At 35.2% G+C, this 19,973-nt stretch overlaps 1 protein-coding gene across 1 annotated transcript in view; it reads left to right on the forward strand.

Annotated features, from left to right (window-relative positions):
* Mon1 (vacuolar fusion protein MON1 homolog) overlaps nucleotides 1–19,973 on the forward strand; it is a 90,676-nt gene that overhangs the window by 43,357 nt on the left and 27,346 nt on the right. Inside the window, exon 4 of the mRNA XM_090393211.1 lies at nucleotides 19,037–19,212. Coding sequence (XP_090249337.1) covers nucleotides 19,037–19,212 — 176 coding nt within the window. The remainder of the gene's footprint in view (nucleotides 1–19,036; nucleotides 19,213–19,973) is intronic.

Below are 19,973 nucleotides of genomic sequence, written 5' to 3' on the forward strand. Positions count from 1 at the left end.
TGCGGACGATGTTATACTTCTAAATAAATCCGCTACAAGTTTGCAAGATTTCCCGACTAAATTGAATAACTGTTGTAATAGATATGGTATGAAGGTCAGCATTAAAAAGGTAAAGACAATGACAATGAAAATAGGTAGAATTGTTGAAAATGTCACCTGTGTTGTGAATGGGGAACCTGTGGAACAATTAAAACATTTCAGCTACTTAGGCACGATTTTTAGTGAAGATGGTAAATTAAATATGGAAATAAACCACAGAATCAACAAAGCTGGTATGGTAGGAAGTTAATTGAATAAATTCATATGGAATAAAAGAGAAATTAGTCGGAACACTAAATTAGCTGTATACAAGACAGTGTTCAAACCAGTTTTAACTTATGGATCTGAGAGCTGGGTCAGAAGTAAAACACTAGACAGCAGATGTGAGAGTCCTGAGAAAGATTAGAGGCGTGAACAGATGACATCAATGGCAATATATTAAAAAACGAGGATATTAGGAAAGAACTTGATATTGTCGGCATCCAGGAATGTGTTAGCAGAGCTAATCTCAGTTGGTATGGTCACTTAAACCGAATCGGCGAGTAAAGATTAGCAGAACAAGTGTTCTCTGCCAGGTTGGCAGGAAAACGACTTAGAGGAAGACCAAGATATAGGTGGATTGATATGGTACAGTGCGCCTTAGACAATAGAAATATAAGATCTGATGATGATAATATTGGAGTCTTGACAAGTAACAGACTGATTTGGAGGAAAATTGTAGATAGGACGTTAGTAATGATGTAAATTTTTCATGTAGTACTATCAAATCCTGTACACCAGGATTGAGGGTACATTTCAGGAATTTGATGATGATGATATTTATGTTTACATACGGTTTTCTTCAATTACTCCTAGTATTAATATTTGGTGCCCAGTACTCCTGCTTGTATTCTAGGTTTTCTTTCATTATTTTTTTTATTTTTTTGTAGTAATATTTTAATTTTCTCTACTTGTCAGAGCAATTGTTCTGTAATTTTTCCAATTCATTGTGCCTCTTTTTTTTTTTTATGCAAATTCACAGTGGATCTTGTGAATGGACAAGATCAGTGGAATTGACTAGGCACTAAGGGATAAGGTTGCCTTTACAACCTTGTCCCTTAGTGCATCTATCTCTTTGTGGTGATAATTCTTGCAGTTCATCAGTTAACCTCTTTTGGACCTCCCTAGGTCTTATAACTCTGAGCAATGTCTTGTTCTACTGTCTCATATTTCTTCTATGCGTTGGTTGTACTCTAACCTTATGAAGTGAACAGGTACCTAAGATATCTATTATGAAATATCGGGCTAGAGTGTTCATCAAGATTTCATCCTTTTCTTCTTTCATGGTTCTCTGCTTTGGGCTCCATTTCTTCTTGATGTTTCTAATCATCTTATGTTCTACTCGTATTCTATAATCATCATAGTATTTATTGTAATCCTCACACTTCCTCTAACTACTTTGTTTTCTAACTGCTTTCTTTACTTCATTGTGTTTTACTCTATATCTTTCCTCATATTTAATGTTCTTTTTTCTTGAATTGTCTTTAATGTCTCTTGTGATATCACCCTCTTCTTTGGCTTTTTTGTCTCTGCAACTGTTTCTTTCACTGCTCTCTTGATTGCAGCTTCACTTTGTTGTTTCTGTCTTCCATTTCCTTTTCCCTAATGGATTGCAATTCTTCCTTGAGCGCTTTCCTGTACACTTTATTATACAGGTAACCCTCTTCTAACGCAGATATTAGATTCCACAGAAATGCCGTGTTATTTAAATCACGTTATGTGAGACTGGGATCACATAGAAAAAGTAGGGTTATGTTCCGAAGTCATTTTTTTTTTTTTTTATATAAACAACAATGACATATCCAACAAAAAATATTTTTATTTAACCACGCTACCGGCCAAGACGTCTATAGACGTTCAAATTATCATGGATGTGAAGTGCATATTAAAATTGTAATACCATTGATAATATATGATGGATACGAAGCGTATGCACATGCATGTTTGATCCATAATGGCCGGTAAGGTGGTTAATTCAGGTAATTCATGTAAGTTAAGAAAACATATAAACTATGAAACAAAATACATAGTATAAACTTATAAAAATATAAATTGTATGTAAACTTTTTTGCCCATAATGCATAAATGTTTTAGGCAAAATAAAGTAAAGGGTATAATTTAATCGTAATCACTGTCTTCTAAATGAACATTGCCTACATGTTCTTTATTAACGAGTGACCAGACGTTGTCATCACTTGAAATCTCTTGGACGTCATTTGTATAATTTTCATTGCATACTTCGGATGGTGTAATTATCAAGAAGTCAGTAATAAGACCTTACTTATCACTATGCTGCAATTTTTTATTAAGTTCATAATATGGAGTTAAACAAATATCCAATTGTCTTGTGAATTTTCCTGAGCACTCCATCGAGGGATCATCATCATCAAATTCCTGCGATGTATCCTCAAGGGGTGTACAGGATATGATAGTACTACGTGAAAAATTTACATCATTACTAACTTCCTATCTACAATTTTTCTCCAGATCAGTCTGTTACTTGTCATCATCATCATCAAATTCCTGCCATGTACCCTCAAGGGGTGTACAGGATATGATAGTACTACATGAAAAAAATTACATCATTACTAACTTCCTATCTACAATTTTCCTCAAAATCAGTCTGTTACTTGTCACGACTCCAACATTATCAGATCTTATATTTCTATCTTCTAAGGCACTTTGTACCGTATCAATCCACCTATATCTTGGTCTTCCTCTGAGTCGATTTCCTGCTAACCTGGCAGAGAACACTTGTTTTGCTAATCTTTCCTTGTCCATTCTGTTTAAGTGACCATACCACCTGAGATTAGCTCTGCTAACGCATTCCTGGATGCTGACAATGTCCAGTTCTTTCCTAATATCCTTGTTTTTAATATGATATTGCCATTGATGCCATCTGTTCACACCTCTAATCTTTCTCAGGACTCTGATATCTGCAGTCTCTAGTCGTTGGTCAAGTGTTTTACTTCTGACCCAGCTCTCAGATCCATAAGTTAAAACTGGTTTGAACACTGTCTTGTATACAGCTAATTTTGTGTTCCAACTAATTTCTCTCTTATTCCATATGAATTTATTCAATTGACTTCCTATCATACCAGTTTTGTTGATTCTGTTGTCTATTTCCATATTTAATTTACCATCTTCAGTAAAAATCGTGCATAAGTAGCTGAAATGTTTTACTTGTTCCACAGGTTCTCCTTTCACAACACAGTTGACATTTTCAACGATTCTACCTATTTTCATTGTCTTTGTCTTTTAATGATGACCTTCATGCCATATCTGTTACAACAGTTATTCAATTTAGTCAGGGAATCTTGCAGACTTGTAGCAGATTTATTTAGAAGTATAACATCATCAGCATAAAGTAAAGAAGTGACATTAACATCTCCAATTCTGATATCGTGTTTAATACCACTTTCCTTCATAATGTGATCCATATAGATAATGAATAATAGAGGGGATAATGTACATCCTTGTCTCACACCAGATTTAACATTAAACCATCTTCCTGTACTTCCTTCAATTCTAACTGCTGACTTGCAACTCAAATAAAGACTGAGTATTGCTTGATATAATGCCCCATTGACACCATATCACTGTAGCGTGCTGAATAGCTTCTCTCTTGGCACATTGTCATATGCCTTTTCCAGATTGACAAAACTTTAATACAGATCTTTGTTATATTCCCATGCTTTCTCAGCTATTTGTTGCAAAGTGAAGATCTGATCCTGACAGCCTCTATTTGGCCTGAATCCAGCTTGTTCTTCACCAAGCTTTTCTTCCACAATTCCTCTCAACCGTTTCTCAAGTATACTTGCATAGATCTTGCCAGGAACACTCAGTAGGGAAATACCTCTGTAATTCTCACATTCAGTTTTATTTCCCTTTTTATATGTGGGTACTATCAGAGCTCTACTCTAATCATCAGGAATTCGTCCCTCTGTCCAGGCCTTCTGAACTATGCTGTGCAACTACTGTAAGACTTTTATACCACCATACTTCAGCATTTCTGGTCAAATATCATCTACTCCTGCTGCCTTTCCACATTTCAAGCCTTTGATGGCTTTTTCTACTTCAAGTATGGATATGTATTCCTGACTGTATGCCTGGTCAGTGTTTTTTTTTACCAATGTGCTGTCATCGCTGCTTGTTTCATTTAGTAATTTTTCGAAGTAATTACTCCATACTTCAAGGATATCTTTTTCTCCTGTTTTCATTTCACCTTTATCATCTCTAAGTCCTTTTACAGCACTCTTTCCTCCATTTCTAAGATTCTTCAACAAACTGCAGAATATCTTACCACCTTCTTGATATTTATTTTCTATGTTCTTGCCAAAGTCCTCCCATGACTTATGTTTAGCTGGTTTTACACAGTGTTTCACTTTCTTACATTTGTATCTGTATTCTCTAAGAGCAAAAGCTGACTTATTTGCCAGGAACTTTTGATATGCGTTCTTCATTTCCTTCACTGCCTCTTTAATTCCTGTGTCCACCATAGAGTTCTGATTTTTCTATCCTTGCAGACAACTTCACCACATGCCTCTCTGGCTGAATCAGTCATGGTTTTCTTCAAGGCTTGCCACTGAATCTCCAAGGTTTGGTTACTGTGCTCAAGCTCTTTCATTTTTTCTTCAATCATGTTTGTGTATTTTAGTCTACAGTTCACATCTGAGAGCTGCTCAACTTTTATTCACTTTAAAACTTTCTTACATGTTATTCTTTACAATATGAAATTCAATTTTATCCTGCTCAAGACTTTAAATAGTGATCACTTCCAATTTCAAATCCTCTGTACACTCTGGTGTCCTGCACCAGGAAGAAAACATCACTATCAACAATAACATAGTGAATGAGACTTTCCTTAGTCCTTCCATCTTCTCTCCATGTGAATTTGTGCACATTTTTATGTTGGAACATGGTGTTAGTAATAACTAGTCCATGTCCAAGCAGAAATCCAACAAGTATTTGCCATTATTATTAGTTTTGCTCTTTTCTCCAAATTTTCCCAAAATATTTTTGTATGTCTGACAATCATTTCCTACTCTTCCATTTAGATCCCCACCAAGGACACACTTTCCTTTTTCATTGTGTCAGTTGCTTTCTCTAAAGCATCAAAAAATTCCAGATATGCTTTCTCTGGAATTTTTTGATAATATCGAGTAGAACCTTCTGTGGGACCATAGGCACAAATAAGTCTCATTGTTCAATTCCCCATTCTGATATTTGCCCACATCACTCTATTTGAGACTGCCTGCCATTCACGAAGATTAGCCTCGTATTTTGTGTTGAATACTATGGCTTCTCCTTCTTTTCCTTGATTGTCATTGCCTGAATATAACATGTTGTATTTATTGCTCAGAGAGATCTCAACTGTTTTTGTCTTTTTTGTTTGTCACCCCTATTATGTCGATCTGGTGCTTATCTAATTCTTCAGCTAGCTCCATTTCTTTGCCATTCAAGCTTCTTATATTGATAGTACCGATCTTTAACTCTGGTGATATTGAGTTGAGGTGTGCTTTTAGATTTGTTCCAGTAGCTGACTTTTTGCTGTTTGCCCTGATTCCCTGGCGAAAACAATGGGGGCCTTGTTTAACCTGGCGACACCCCAGACGGCATGAAATTTTGTCATGTTGTACCATCAATTTGTATATTGGTTTAAGCCAATAAGAATACAATTTGGTCGGCTAAATCCCAAATTGCCAGCCCATTCTCGTTCGTTCAGTATCCAGGTAGATACCCAACAGGGTGCACCACGAGAAGCTGAGGATTGGACATTAGGTCAAAAGCCCTGGTCAGTTCTCCACATTCCTTTAAAGGCTATGCAGAGGTCTCCTCTCAGTTATACAGCTTTGACCCTTAAGCACCCCTGTCAGATACCATTGAAATGCTATTATGACACTGCACACACCACAAGAATAATAATGTGCTGCATCAGCCATTAGTTGAAGGTATTGACAACCCTAATTATCAGCCTAGCCAAGAAACTGATAGAGCATTCCAGGAGTTGGTAGGTCATTTGCTATCCTCTACCTCTATATAAAAACTCACAATACTTTGTAAACAAACTTAAGAGCATCACACTATGCAAAGATGATTTATGAGTTTTGACATCTGCTCTTTTTGCATATGTCCCAGTGAATAATTCTATTTTCTTTTACAGAACAAATTGCCATGAAATATTCCCCCCCTCCCCTTTCCTTTGCTCATATACTACATTCTGGTTATTTTGTAAAGTAAAATAATTTTTCTGTGCTTATGGCATAGTATTACCACTGACCAATTTTTATATGGAAACTTTTGAGTAACATACTCTAGATTCCCTGACTTTAAAACCCAAATTTTGATTCAGATATAGTGACAGTATTTTCATTGTTTTGTCTTGTGGCTGCAAAACTTTAAACATCTTACTCAACCACCTGAACAAACAATGCCACAAAAATTGAAATCCAGAGTGCACTGAGTTTCATTAACACCTTCAAAAATAGAGCAATAAAATTTTCACTGAGCAAGCTCTTGAATTATAAATTAACAGCAAAATATTTATAAACAATAACTTTTCATTCAAGAGCTAGGCTTTGATGTTCTTTTACTTTATCATTTAATCTGCTTATTGCTTATTTCTAATATATCCCTATTTCATTATTTTACATTCTATCCATTCTTGTACACCCTTTAATTACACTGGAAAATTTAATTTTGGCTGGTTGTATTTTACTTTCACCCCTCCCCTCATCCAATTGTTTGAGCCATATTGTATTGTATTGTTCGTATTGCCATGATTTTATAAACGTTTAATCGTGCTTCCTTCTTTGCTTTGCATTTTTTTGTTTATCATATGGTATGAAAGTGGTGTAATTTATTACCTATAACATTTGATATAGATAATACACAATAGCTATAGAGGTGGGTGGCTTTTTTTTTTTTTTTTTTTTTTTACAAGACTAATAAAAAGGCATTACAGTAAAACCATAGCTATTTTGTACATTAATGGTATATCTGAAAAAAATATGCATAATGCTACAGAAATATAACCTCAGTGCCACTTTTAAATCCCTTACAAAATTAATGAACTTATCTTCCAAGTATTTTCCCTCGCTTGCCTACTCTGGGGTATACCAAATCCAATGCATCTTTGCAACTTGCTGTATATAGGTCAAACAGGATGCATCATTCCAATTTAAAAAAAAAAAAAAAAAAAAATGGAACATATCAAATGATGAGTTAATCATATTCTGATCATGCACTGGATACTTACTCTTCACAAAATTGATTGGAATGGCACCTGTTTATTACATCATATCAAAACCTGGTATGAATGCACATTTAAAGAAGCCTGTGGAACTCTAATTAGTTGCTTTAATTTCAACACTAATGATGGCTTAAAAATCTCAAGAATATGGATGACTCGCATCATTCTACCTACATAACTTCAGTTTCTAGGTCAATCTTCTTCTATTGCATCAGTTTTATGACTGGTAGCTCAGCAGCATTTCCTTCCATTCTTCTCTTCTGTTTGCTTTCCTCTTTATTTCATATTATGTTTTTAGTCCAGTGCTTTGTTTTATTTGATTATAGTATCTTTTTCTTTGATTTTGCCTTCTATTATTCTTCTCATCAGACTTTCATGTTGTAAGATATGTCCAATCCATCTGTCTCTTCTTGTTATTAATGTCTTTATCGGTGTTCTGGGTTCATTGACTTCTCACTTCTTCATTAGATTTTTTGTCTGTCCATTTTATCTTTTGCATTCATCTCCAACACCACATTTCAAATGCCTCCCATCTTCTAATTATCTCCTGTTCCCATTGTCCATGTTTCGCTGCCATAAAGTGCTATACTCCATATATAAGTTTTTTCCTTAGTTGTAGACTTAAGTTTCCTTTTAATACCTTTTCTATTTCATTGAATTGGTTTTTTAATTTTCTTTATGATCTTTGGTGTCTTGCTTCCAGTAGAATTTTGGTTTTTTTTCAACATTTATTTTCATCTGGTATTTATTAAATATTTCATTTGTTGTTTTGATTAACTTTTTTAGTCTTCTGCTTTTTGCTATGAATGCAATATCATCTGCAAATCAGAGGCAAAATATTTCCTCTCCACCAATCTTTATGCCACTCCTTGTTTTTTATTTAACTTCTCTGATGGCATTTCCAGTATATATGTTGAAGAGCAAGGGTAATAACATGCACCCTTGTCTTACTCCACATCTAATATGTACGGTTTCTTCCTTATTACTTGTTTTTATGTATTCCATTTGTCTTACATATATCTGTTTAATTACTCTTCTGTCATTATAGTCACTGCAACTTTTCTTCATAATATTCCACATCATCTTTCAATTAACTTTGTCAGATGCTTTTTCTAAATCCATGAGGCATATATATGTTTTTTGGTTTAGCTCCATTTTTTTTATTATAGTTCTCAAGCTTAGTATTGTTTCTCGTGTTCCTTTTCCTTTCCTGAATCCATATTGGTTTTCCTCTAGTTGTGAATCTATTCTTTTATATATTTGGTTTTGTATTATTTTTAATAGGATTTTGCTAATGTGTGTAATTAGGACTATTGTTCTGTGTTGGTTACATTGGAGAGTATTTGCTTTCTTGGAGGATTGGTATTATCAGGGATTTTGAGAAGTCTTCTGGGAGATCTCCATTTTCATATATTTTAGCTATTAGTTTAAATATATCATTTTTTGTTTCCTCATCCAGATTTTGAAGAGCTTCACTTGGGATGTTATCGATTTCTGGACTTTTCTTTTGGCTTAAGTCTTGAAGTGCTTTTTCAAACTCTTCTTTCATTATTGATGGTTCACTATTCTGTGTCTTCAGCTTCTGTGTCATTTTCTTCCTGTTCTTCTCCTTGATACAGGTGTTTAAGATATTTTTTCCATTCTTGTAATATTTCTTCAGAATAAGAATAAGAATTCAAGCCTGTGTAGTATAGTGGAAGTGGTGTGTGCCGTCATGCCACTAGACTTCCCAAAGAAAGAGCATTGTAAGTTGTATTCTAGTCACTAACTAGAGGAATTTTTGGCAGCCTGGTTGGCCAAGTGGTTAGCGTATCTGCTCTCCAGCCAAAAGGCTGCGGGTTCGAATCCCGCTGTGGGTATGGATGTTTGTCATTGTCTGTGAAAATACTAGTGGTGGTGATGGTGGAGAGTAGATGGCATTGGTGTGGATGATGCAGTTTGCTGTAGTTGGAGAATTGAGTGTTGTGGAGACGGAGAGTTATAGAGCAAGTGGCCTCCCTCGATGAGTCTGGTACTCCCTGGAGGTATCGAGTAATAATAATAAATAATTAGTTTACCAATCTCATCTATTAAGGCAGCATTTCCCAAACTTTTCCTATGAGGGAACACTTCACAAATCCTGAAATTTTCATGGAACACCTTGGTTATTTTGTAATGTATTAATTAATAATTGATTAACCATCAATTAAACATAAACATCGTTAAATTAATTTGTGCTGATTTTCATGGACATAACCCATTCTGATCACCAAAAATTTATAATATTATAAGTACTTACGAGTGAATGCAGACTTTTTCTCCTGTGTGTTAGTAGTTTTCCCCTCCTTTTGTACATCCTGGAGATCGCTTTGTAGGCTGGTGGTGGATGACTCACTATCTGTTGCATCACAAACACCTTCAATGAGAGATTTCTTAATACCAAAATTAAACAAAGTCCCTTGTCTCTTATTCATATTAAAATTTAAATCTGCAGGCCTATTACTTTTAAAAAATCGCAGCACTACGGTTTCGAAACTTTCATCCTACATACGAACTTGTGAAGAAAGTATTCAGTATTACTAGATTTACCCGATATACTATCTTGATCTTCAATTTTAGTGGAAAAATTTTCTTTATACTTCTTTTGCTGATTGTTCACTAACATTTGCAACACAGATGTTATTTCTTTCAGTTTTGAGTACAGAGGATACACCTTCCATTGCTGTAATCAGCTTACAGGCAATTTTTATGATATGTCATAAACAGCAGTATTCTCTTTCCCTATTGTTGAAAGATTTCCATGTTTAAAAATATGCCGCTTCGTCACTGACAATTGCCACACAGATGTCATTTCCTTCAGCTTTGAGACAGAGGATATGCCCCTCCATTGTTATAATCTGCTTGCAGGCAATTTTTATGACTGGTCGTAAACAGCGGTATTCCCTTTCCCAAATGTTGAAAGGTTTCGATGTGTGAAAATTAACGATACACAGATGTTATTAGGCTTTCTGGGTCTGAGCTTTTCGACATATTCACGAATATTATTCTCCTCAGAATATTTCTACTATAAAATATTTATTCATGAAAAATGCTTAGAAAACTAAGATGACAAATTCCAGGGGAACACTTATTCACCTTCCACGGAACACAGTTTGGGAAACCCTGTATTAAGGCATTATTATGTGTGGCCTTTTTCAGTTTGTTCCTGATTTTTTTTTTTATTTGGTTATAAACTGTTTCTAGATTTCCTTTATTAAACAGTTCTATCTTCTACAATCTTCATGGAGGTATTCTTCTTTTGCTTGCTCACATTTCTTGTTATCAGATTTTTTAATTTCTTGTATTTTTCTTTGTGTTCTACCTTTTCTGTATTCTTGTGTAACCTTTCTTCAATTAAATCGAATATTTCTTCAGTTATCCATGGTTGTCAAATATTTTGCTTTTCTCTTTCTAGTATTTTATTAGCAGCTTTTAGGATATTGTCTTTTATTTGATTCTGCCTATCGCTATTGTTTGCATTTCTTGTGTTAGTTTTTTGATGGTTTCTTGAAATTGTCTTTTGACATTTTTATTTTTTAGTTTCAATATATTGATCTTTGTGTGTTGTTTTTTGAATTTCAATTGTGTTTTCATTAATACAAGATTATGGTCACTATCAACATCTACTGTTGGGGAGGCTTTAGTAAATTTGATTTGGTTTTTAAATCTTGCTTTAACCATTATATAATCAATTTGGTATCTATTTGTGTGTCCGGGTGCCTTCCAGGTGTATCTTCTTCTTCTTTTGTGTGTTTGGAATATTGTGTTTGTGATTGTTAATTCTTCTGTTTGCAGAAATCTACGTCGTTTCTCCGTCCTAAGCCAAATTTTCCTACAGTATTATCCTCCTTTACTTCTCCTGCCATTGCTTTCCAATCTCCCATTATTATGTTGTCTCTTTGTTTGAATATGTTCTATATATCTTCAATTTGCTCATCCATTTCAGCTATTTCTTCATCTTTGTGTCTAGTCGTAGGCATATAGACCATTATAATGTTCAGGTTTACTGGTTCGGATTGGATGCTAATTGCCATGATCTGTTTGATTGTTGTGGTTACTTTCTTGCCTAAGTGTTTCTTGAGTATTATTGCTAACCCTGCTTTTCCTTTCTCTCTTCCTGAGAATACGAAGGACGCCCAAAAAGTAAGTTCCGTTTTTAAATATTTTCACTGCAGTACCGTTGCAATCGCAATGGTACACATGCTTGCTGAGTTTGTTGATTCATTAGCAAGGTGTTGGTGCCATTTTCAGACATCTTGCAGTGCATATGCTTCTTGGTGTGTATTTATAATGTCTAAGAAAATCGAATCTCCTGCTGCCATGTGAAATTAGGTCAGTTATCTGTTTCTTGAATGCGAGGAACTTTAAAACAGTTGAAATTCATTGGCAAATTATTGAGGTTTATGAAGCACATGCAATGAGTGAACCTGGTTACTAGACTTGGGTGTCGCACGCAACCCCCGAATCCAAACAATAGGCCACGGAGTGGAGGCACACCTCATCACCAGTCAAGACGAAATCAAAGACAACGGTTTCCACTCAGAAAATCATGTGCACTGTGTTTTGGGACAGAAAAGGAATTTTGCTGGTGGACTTCTTCAGTCAAGGCTCCACAATTAACATGCATATGTACTGCCAAACCCTTAAGAAACAGTGTCGTGCGATCCAGAATAAGTGACGTAGCATGCTTACCAGAGGCGTTGTTTTGATTCATGATAATGCCTGCCCACACACACACATGGCCAGCGTAACACAACAGCTTCTCGCCACCTTCAGTTGGGAACAATTCCATCATCCCCCATACGGTCCTGACCCTCCCCCCCTCCCCCCACATCAAGCCACTTTCATCTGTTCAAACATCTGAAATCTTTCCTTGGTGGCTGGTGGTTTCAAGATGACAACGAGGTCAAAGAAGCAGTCAATACGTGGTTTGCATCACAGGTAGCAACTTTCTACGACGAAGGTATACAACTCTTGGTGCCCCGTTATGATAAGTGCCTGAACAATGGCAGAAATTATGTAGAAAAGTAGTGAAAGATGTCTACTTTAATTTCCAATAAAGTTTTTTTTTGTAAGTATATTTTTGTTTCTCTGACAGCCCATCGGAACTTACTTTCTAGACGTCCCTCATATTATCCTGTAATCATCGCTCCAGAAATCACCTTGATCTTACCATCTTGTTTCACATGTTCCCAGTATGTCTATATTAAGCCTCTTCATTTGGCAACTCCTATAGGTAGAGATGACCTTGCTAATGCTTCTACCTGGTATCTCCACTTGGGCCTGGCTCCCACTGAAGAGACCTCAATAAAGGTCGAAACTAGTCTGGGTAGTGGCCCTTCCCTTAATGCATAACATTATACATATCTGCAAGGAGACGTGTTTTGCATTATGGGAGATACTGAGATAGCAGTGATGTTAGCTTGCTCCACCTTTGCAACGAGTTGCCCGGTGTTGTGCCACCTTACCCCAGTCCTGAAGATACTTTCAGGTGCAAACTTTGTTTGCTCACACTTGGATAAAGGATTAAACTAAATTTGTTATAGTCTAACCAAGTGAAAAATAAACTTTCAACCTCTTCATTTCCTTTTTGATGTTTTCAAGTTTTCACATTCCATGTTCCTATGTTTGTATAATTTTTCTGCTTCTTTTTGTCTGTATCAGGGTTTTGCCTCCAGGTTTTATGACCTTAGAAGCCTGATTTCTTGCCCTGCTAGGCATGACTCCTCTCATGGAAGCTCCATTGCTGATCTCATTTTGATTGTTTCTAGTTTCCATGCTGCTTTTTCTAGGGATATTGATTTGGTAGTTTCCCCTTGCTTTCCACACCACAACCCTTACTATAAATTGGTCTGGCTTGTAAGTTTCTGGTTATGAACATTTCTAACATCAATTGTCTTCAGCCTCAGGCCATTACTGGTAGTTGCTGCTTCCCACTATCAGGATTTGTATTGGAGTTTCCCTCTCTCTTACATATCTGTTAGTCTGGCTCCTGTCCAGCTTGGGTGACCCTTCTGGTAGTTGTACTATCGCTGGCATAGCGCTCAGGGTTATCGAAGCATGCACGCACGCACGCACCACCACGTCAAGGTGGAGATACCTTTGGGGGAGGGGGGTCAAGTAGGTCGCAGTAAAGACTTTATATCTTTAACATTTCCAACTCTATGCACTAAATAGTAATAATTCCAACTCTATGCACTAAATAGTAATAACCTCGGCTGTTATTTTGTACAAATGCCTTATGATATAGGCCATTACTAATGCTCTAGCATAAAACTAGTGTTTTCTCACTTCTCCTCACCAGAAGTCAAGCTTAAGAAGCTTAAGAAGTCAACAGTTGCCCAAAATATACTACTTTGGTCTACTGTATGCATTATAATGTAGCTTGTCTCCCAGTTATCATCTTGTATTATAATGTAGCTTGTCTCCCAGTGTAGATTACCTTAATATGAAGGTTAAAACATCGAGCAATTAGTTTGGTTTATTTTAATTACTTCAACACAGTAGTAGTTCCCATAATTTTGCTCTAATGAATAAGAGATTAACAAAGAAATTAGAATAAAAGATTAATTAAGAATTAACATTTTGTTAATATCTGCACATGTTTTGTAGCTTGTTAGATAGTGTATGTGTTTATTATTATTCTATTAATGTATTTCTTCGTGCAAGATATTTCTGGGCTTGTGTATAAACATTGTTGAGTGCATAAAATCAAAAATACAGCCTGTTTTCTTGAATGTAGTCAATGATATTTTAGAGAAATGGGGAAAATATCAAACTTGAAAGAATGAAAGAGATGCCTGCTTCAACCTACTGATAAATGGAGAAACAATAACAGTTAAAAGTATAAAATGATCAATGACGATGACTAGTCAGGTTGTGATTAGCGATGTGTATATCTGTATATGAGAAGATGAACCTGTTTATTGAAATATTTGCAGCTGTTAAAACTACTTTAAATTCCATGAGCTAGCACAGTCTGGACCTGCAGAACATGCTCTCTCCTCTAAACGTAGGGTTCTTTGGATAAAAGACTGAAGTTCTATATAAGAGCAAGTTTCTCATGGAACATCTGTACAAAGATGGTGTAATTTTACTACATTACCCTAATCTCAGGAGATCTGATAAGCTGTGGTTATCCCGTTTTTAATTCATCATCATCAAATTCCTGACATGTACCCTCAAGGGGTGTACAGGATATGATAGTACTACATGAAAAATTTACATCATTACTAACTTCCTATCTATAATTTTCCTCCAAATCAGTCTGTTACTTGTCAAGACTCCAATACTATCATTATCAGATCTTATATTTCTATCTAAAGTTTATTTTTTCATTTAGTTAGACTATAATAAATTTAGTTTAATCCTTTATCCAAATGTGAGCAAACAAAGTTTGTGCCTGAAAGTGTCTTCAGGACTGGGGTGAGGTGGTAAAACACCGGGAAACTCGTTGCAAAGGTGGAGCAAGCTAACATCACTCCTATCTCAGTATCTCCCATAATGCAAAACACATCTCCTTGCGGATATGTCTAATGTTACGCATTAAGGGAAGGGCCACTACTCAGACTAGTTTCGACCTTTATTGAGGTCTCTTCAGTGGGAGCCAGGCCCAAGTGGAGATACCAGGCAGAAGCATTAGCAAGGTCATCTCTACCTATAGGAGTTGCCAAACGGTGTTCCACCTTTTTAATAAATTACTCTGGATTTAGAGAAAGATGTTGAAAGTTTATTTTTCACTTGGTTAGACTATAATAAATTTAGTTTAATCCTTTATCCAAGTGTGAGCAAACAAAGTTTGTGCCTGAAAGTATCTTCAGGACTGGGGTAAGGTGGTACAACACCGGGCAACTCGTTGCAAAGGTGGAGCAAGCTAACATCACTCCTATCTCAGTATCTCCCATAATGCAAACACACATCTCCTTGCGGATATGTCTAATGTTACGCATTAAGGGAAGGGCCACTACTCAGACTAGTTTCGACCTTTATTGAGGTCTCTTCAGTGGGAGCCAGGCCCAAGTGGAGATACCAGGCAGAAGCATTAGCAAGGTCATCTCTACCTATAGGAGTTGCCAAACGGTGTTCCACCTTTTTAATAAATTACTCTGGATTTAGAGAAAGATGTTGAAAGTTTATTTTTCACTTGGTTAGAGTATAATAAATTTAGTTTAATCCTTTATCCAAGTGTGAGCAAACAAAGTTTGTGCCTGAAAGTATCTTCAGGACTGGGGTAAGGTGGTACAACACCCGGCAACTCGTTGCAAAGGTGGAGCAAGCTAACATCACTCCTATCTCAGTATCTCCCATAATGCAAACACACATCTCCTTGCGGATATGTCTAATGTTACGCATTAAGGGAAGGGCCACTACTCAGACTAGTTTCGACCTTTATTGAGGTCTCTTCAGTGGGAGCCAGGCCCAAGTGGAGATACCAGGCAGAAGCATTAGCAAGGTCATCTCTACCTATAGGAGTTGCCAAATGGTGTGCCACCTTTTTAATAAATTACTCTGGATTTAGAGAAAGATAAACCAAGTGAAAAATAAACTTTCAACATCTTTCTCTAAATCTAGAGTAATTTATTAAAAAGGTGGCACACCATTTGGCAACTCCTATAAGTAGAGATGACCTTGCTAATGCTTCTGCCTGGTACCTCCACTTGGGCCTGGCTCCCACTGAAGAGACCTCAATAAAGGTTGAAACTAGTCTGGGTAGTGGCTCTTCCCTTAATGCATAACATCAGACATATCCGCAAGGAGATGTGTTTTGCATTATGGGAAATACTGAGATAGGAGTGATGTTAGCTTGCTCCACCTTTGCAAGGACTTGCCCGGTGTTGTACCACCTTACCCCAGTCCTGAAGATACTTTCAGGTGCAAACTTTGTTTGCTCACACTTGGATAAAGGATTAAACTAAATTTATTATATTTTTATCGTCTAAGGCACATTGTACCATATCAATCCACCTATATCTTGGTCTTCCTCTGGGTCGTTTTCCTGCCAACCTGGCAGAGAACACTTGTTTTGCTAATTCTAAAATTGGTCAGATCTAGCACAGATTAAACCTTGCTGTTCTGCATTAGTGACATTTTTATCTTTATTGTCACTTTGTTTAATCTTTAGTTATGTTTGCCTATGACTTCTAATTTTAAATTATACTCAGGTTGCCCTTAATATCTAAGATAAATTTCACATGAAATAAGAGTATTTACATTTATATTTCTTTATATTATGATCTGTATTTACTTACAAGAATAAATGCCATAGGCACAGTGTATTCTGAATAGATGGGCAGAATAAAATGAGGAGGTAGGGTACTGCTAATGACTTCAGTTGAGTTGAATCTGACTAGAGTAAAGATTTGAAATTGTGATAATGAGTAATACAGGTAATTGATTTGAGGCTTTTTGGTGTGAAGTAGAGGGTTATGGGACATAATACAGCAATCCCTCGATTAGTGTGCCTAATGTGTTCTTTAAAACAAGTGCATTTATCGAAAATGCACTAATCAAATATAATAACCTATGGGAAAAAGCATAATTCGTTCCTCAGATTTCTTTTTTGAACCTTAATTTTTTTTATAAAAGAATTAAGGTATGTCTCAGGGCCTAGTTAAAGGAAAAACCATGAAGCCGAAAGACAATAAAACATATTCAGAATATAAATTTTATTATTCTACTTCTTAACAAAGAATTGAACTAACATAATTTGGCGGGCATTTTGTTTATTTTTTTCATATAACTGACAGTATGGTCCTATTGCCTCTTCTACTCTTCTGCAAAATTTACTACTTCTCTCTTCATCAAAGTCAGCCTCTAAGCACTGCTGCTTAAAAACTTCGATTGTACGAAAAATATTTTCAAATTGTTTCTGTGAAATCTCTTTTGGCTATCAGTGGTTAAATTTTCTTCATATTCTTCAGGATTTTCCCGCTGTGCATCTAAATTTAGCAGGTTGGAATCACTCAGTTCTTCAGAATGAGATTTAATTATCTCTTGGACATGATCATTGAAGGGGAGAAAGAAATGGATGTACGAATTGGTCACCAACACGCGAAATCACGTGCTTTATAGATAAAATTTCCCAACTGTTATACAAGCAAAATAGTTACCACTTTAAAAATTACAATGATCATAAAAGTGAAGGTAATTTTCCGACGTATAATAATAAACAACTCATCCCAGAAGACGAATTGATTACCCTATTATCGGAATGAATTCTCCTTTTTGTGACATTCACAGAAGTGTTGAAGGGTCTCGAATCTGTAGATGTACTGTAGCAGACGACATAAATTTTGGTGGTAAAAATTTGGAACATAGTGTACATGGAAATAGTGTAGTATGCCATTAAAAATAACTTTGTGAAATGTTTTAAATCGGTAACTAAATTATTTCATTCTGGTGAGTGATTTTTTAAAATAGTTAGCCATAAAAATGTAGCGATAGAAAATTTTTAAAATCTGTAACATTTATTCTTAAGATGTATATAGGCGCATTAATCAAATTTGGGTATCAAAAATAAAATTACGCACTAATCGAGGGATTGCTGTACACTTGGATGTTACTGTAGTAGACCAATCATTTGAAGAAGACCATGAACTATATAGGCATAAACCTTATTGATACAAGGAGGGCTACCATTATGGACAGTTTCAGCTATAGATATATATAGACCTTCTCTTTAGCCTCTTTCCATCCACTGCTGGATATAGCTCTGTCCCCTCCCTCCCTTAACTTTACAGTTCTGTCATTAGCAAATGTTCATCAAACCTTTGCAGATCATCCCTCCATCTTATGGTGAATGAATGGAATAATCTACCAGTGAGCTTTCAAGTTGAGGTATGAAAAATATTTATGCATTGTATGAAAGGGTCCTCACTCGATAAGTCCCCTAATTGCTAATATATAAAAAGAAGAATTTAAAACCCTTTGATTTAGAGATACATATCCATAATTGCTGACCTAATTGGTTAACATATTTGTTCTCCATCTAGCAGGCTATAGTTTAAATCTCTATGGACAAGGATGTTTGTAATTATCTTTAGGTGAGAGATAAATTGCACTCTCCAATTTGGGACCACTTCTCTGCTTGAGTTCTGAAGTTGGTTCCATTTTTGGTCTTCAGATTATGTAAAAAATAAATAAAAATGCAAAATATATATTAAATTAGGAAAAACAGGAAAAAAAAACTTAGTCTCCATCCACAGTACTAATGTACTTATAGGTTTACAACCTTTCATACGTGTAAATGATCTAAAAGAAAATAAAAAAATACTGATATGTAGTTGTACCATTTGATGTCTATTTATTGCAATAAAAATGTTTTATTACTGTAGATAAATTTTGAAATCGACTGGACATCAATCTTCAGCCATCCAATTTCAAATTAGAAAACATAAGTAGAATGTTTGTGGTTAAACCTCTCATCATTTCATTATGCATGTATAGAAAGTAATTTATATGTGAATTGTTTCTGTTCTGATTATACCTTTGTGTTTAGTATTGAAAGAGAATGTGCATTGTAGTTAACTTTGTATTCTCAAATAAAGGTATGATACTATTGTTATTTCTAATAAATGATAAAATTTTCAAGAAATTCCTATAATTGACAAGAAATTCTTTTTTTAATACCAGATATAAATTATTATTTTGAATAGTGATACAGGTTTTTCCTTTCCTATCATATTTCAGAATGTAGTGTTTGCCATCCTGCTTGCTGAAAATCAACTAGTGACATTAGTTAGGATGAAGAAGTATTATCTTCATCCTGCTGATCTTCATTTAGTGATGAATCTTGTCAGTGCCTCTGAATCATTTAAATCTGCAGAAACATGGATTCCAATTTGCTTACCAAAGTTTGATAACAGGTATATTTTTGACTAGTTCAATTTAATTTAATTTTTCTCCAATTTAAAACATTTCTATTTCTCTTAAGTGATTATCTTATGTATGGTGAAAGTTGGAAAATAAAACTAACTTTTTACTAATAACAGAAACGGAATTCACTTATGTTAAAAATATCTTAACGATTCCAGAATTTCTTTCAAGTTTCATCTGTTTATGAATATATACATAAATCCTTTGCTTTACACGATTAATGTATCTCATGAAAATTCGGTGCTAAGTGAAAATGTGTTAATCGAATATAATTAGCAATGAAAAAATTGTAACTTATCCATATGATTTTAAAATTTTTACAAATTTTTTAAAATAAATTTGTTTTTACTGCCAATATAAAGGACAACAAAATGTTTGAAACAGTTGAAAGTTTATTAAACACTGCATAACATGTACTCATAATTACACATACAAGTGTATTTAAAAGAAAGTTTTTTTTGGGGGGGGGGATATTTGAGCAAGGTAATTTTCACTGTCTTTTGTTTCTTTTTCTGTGTGCAAATCTTATAGTAGCAGCTCATAGCTTTGTCTACATTCTGGCAGACTTGCATACTGCACTCAAGGTTAGAGTAGAAAACATATCCATAAATTTTGACAGCCCAAAACTGTGTTATATAAAATGTTTATATAAGGTAGTAGACGAATTAGTCAACACATGCTTATTTAATGGTGGCTTGAATCACAATGCTTACTATACATATGCATGTATGTTCACTGTTACCATGGTAAC

Source organism: Typopeltis vanoorti, chromosome 5 (genome assembly GCF_054136105.1).
Source record: "Typopeltis vanoorti isolate ZY-2024b chromosome 5, IOZ_Tvanoo_1.0, whole genome shotgun sequence".
Lineage (NCBI taxonomy): Eukaryota > Metazoa > Arthropoda > Arachnida > Uropygi > Thelyphonidae > Typopeltis > Typopeltis vanoorti.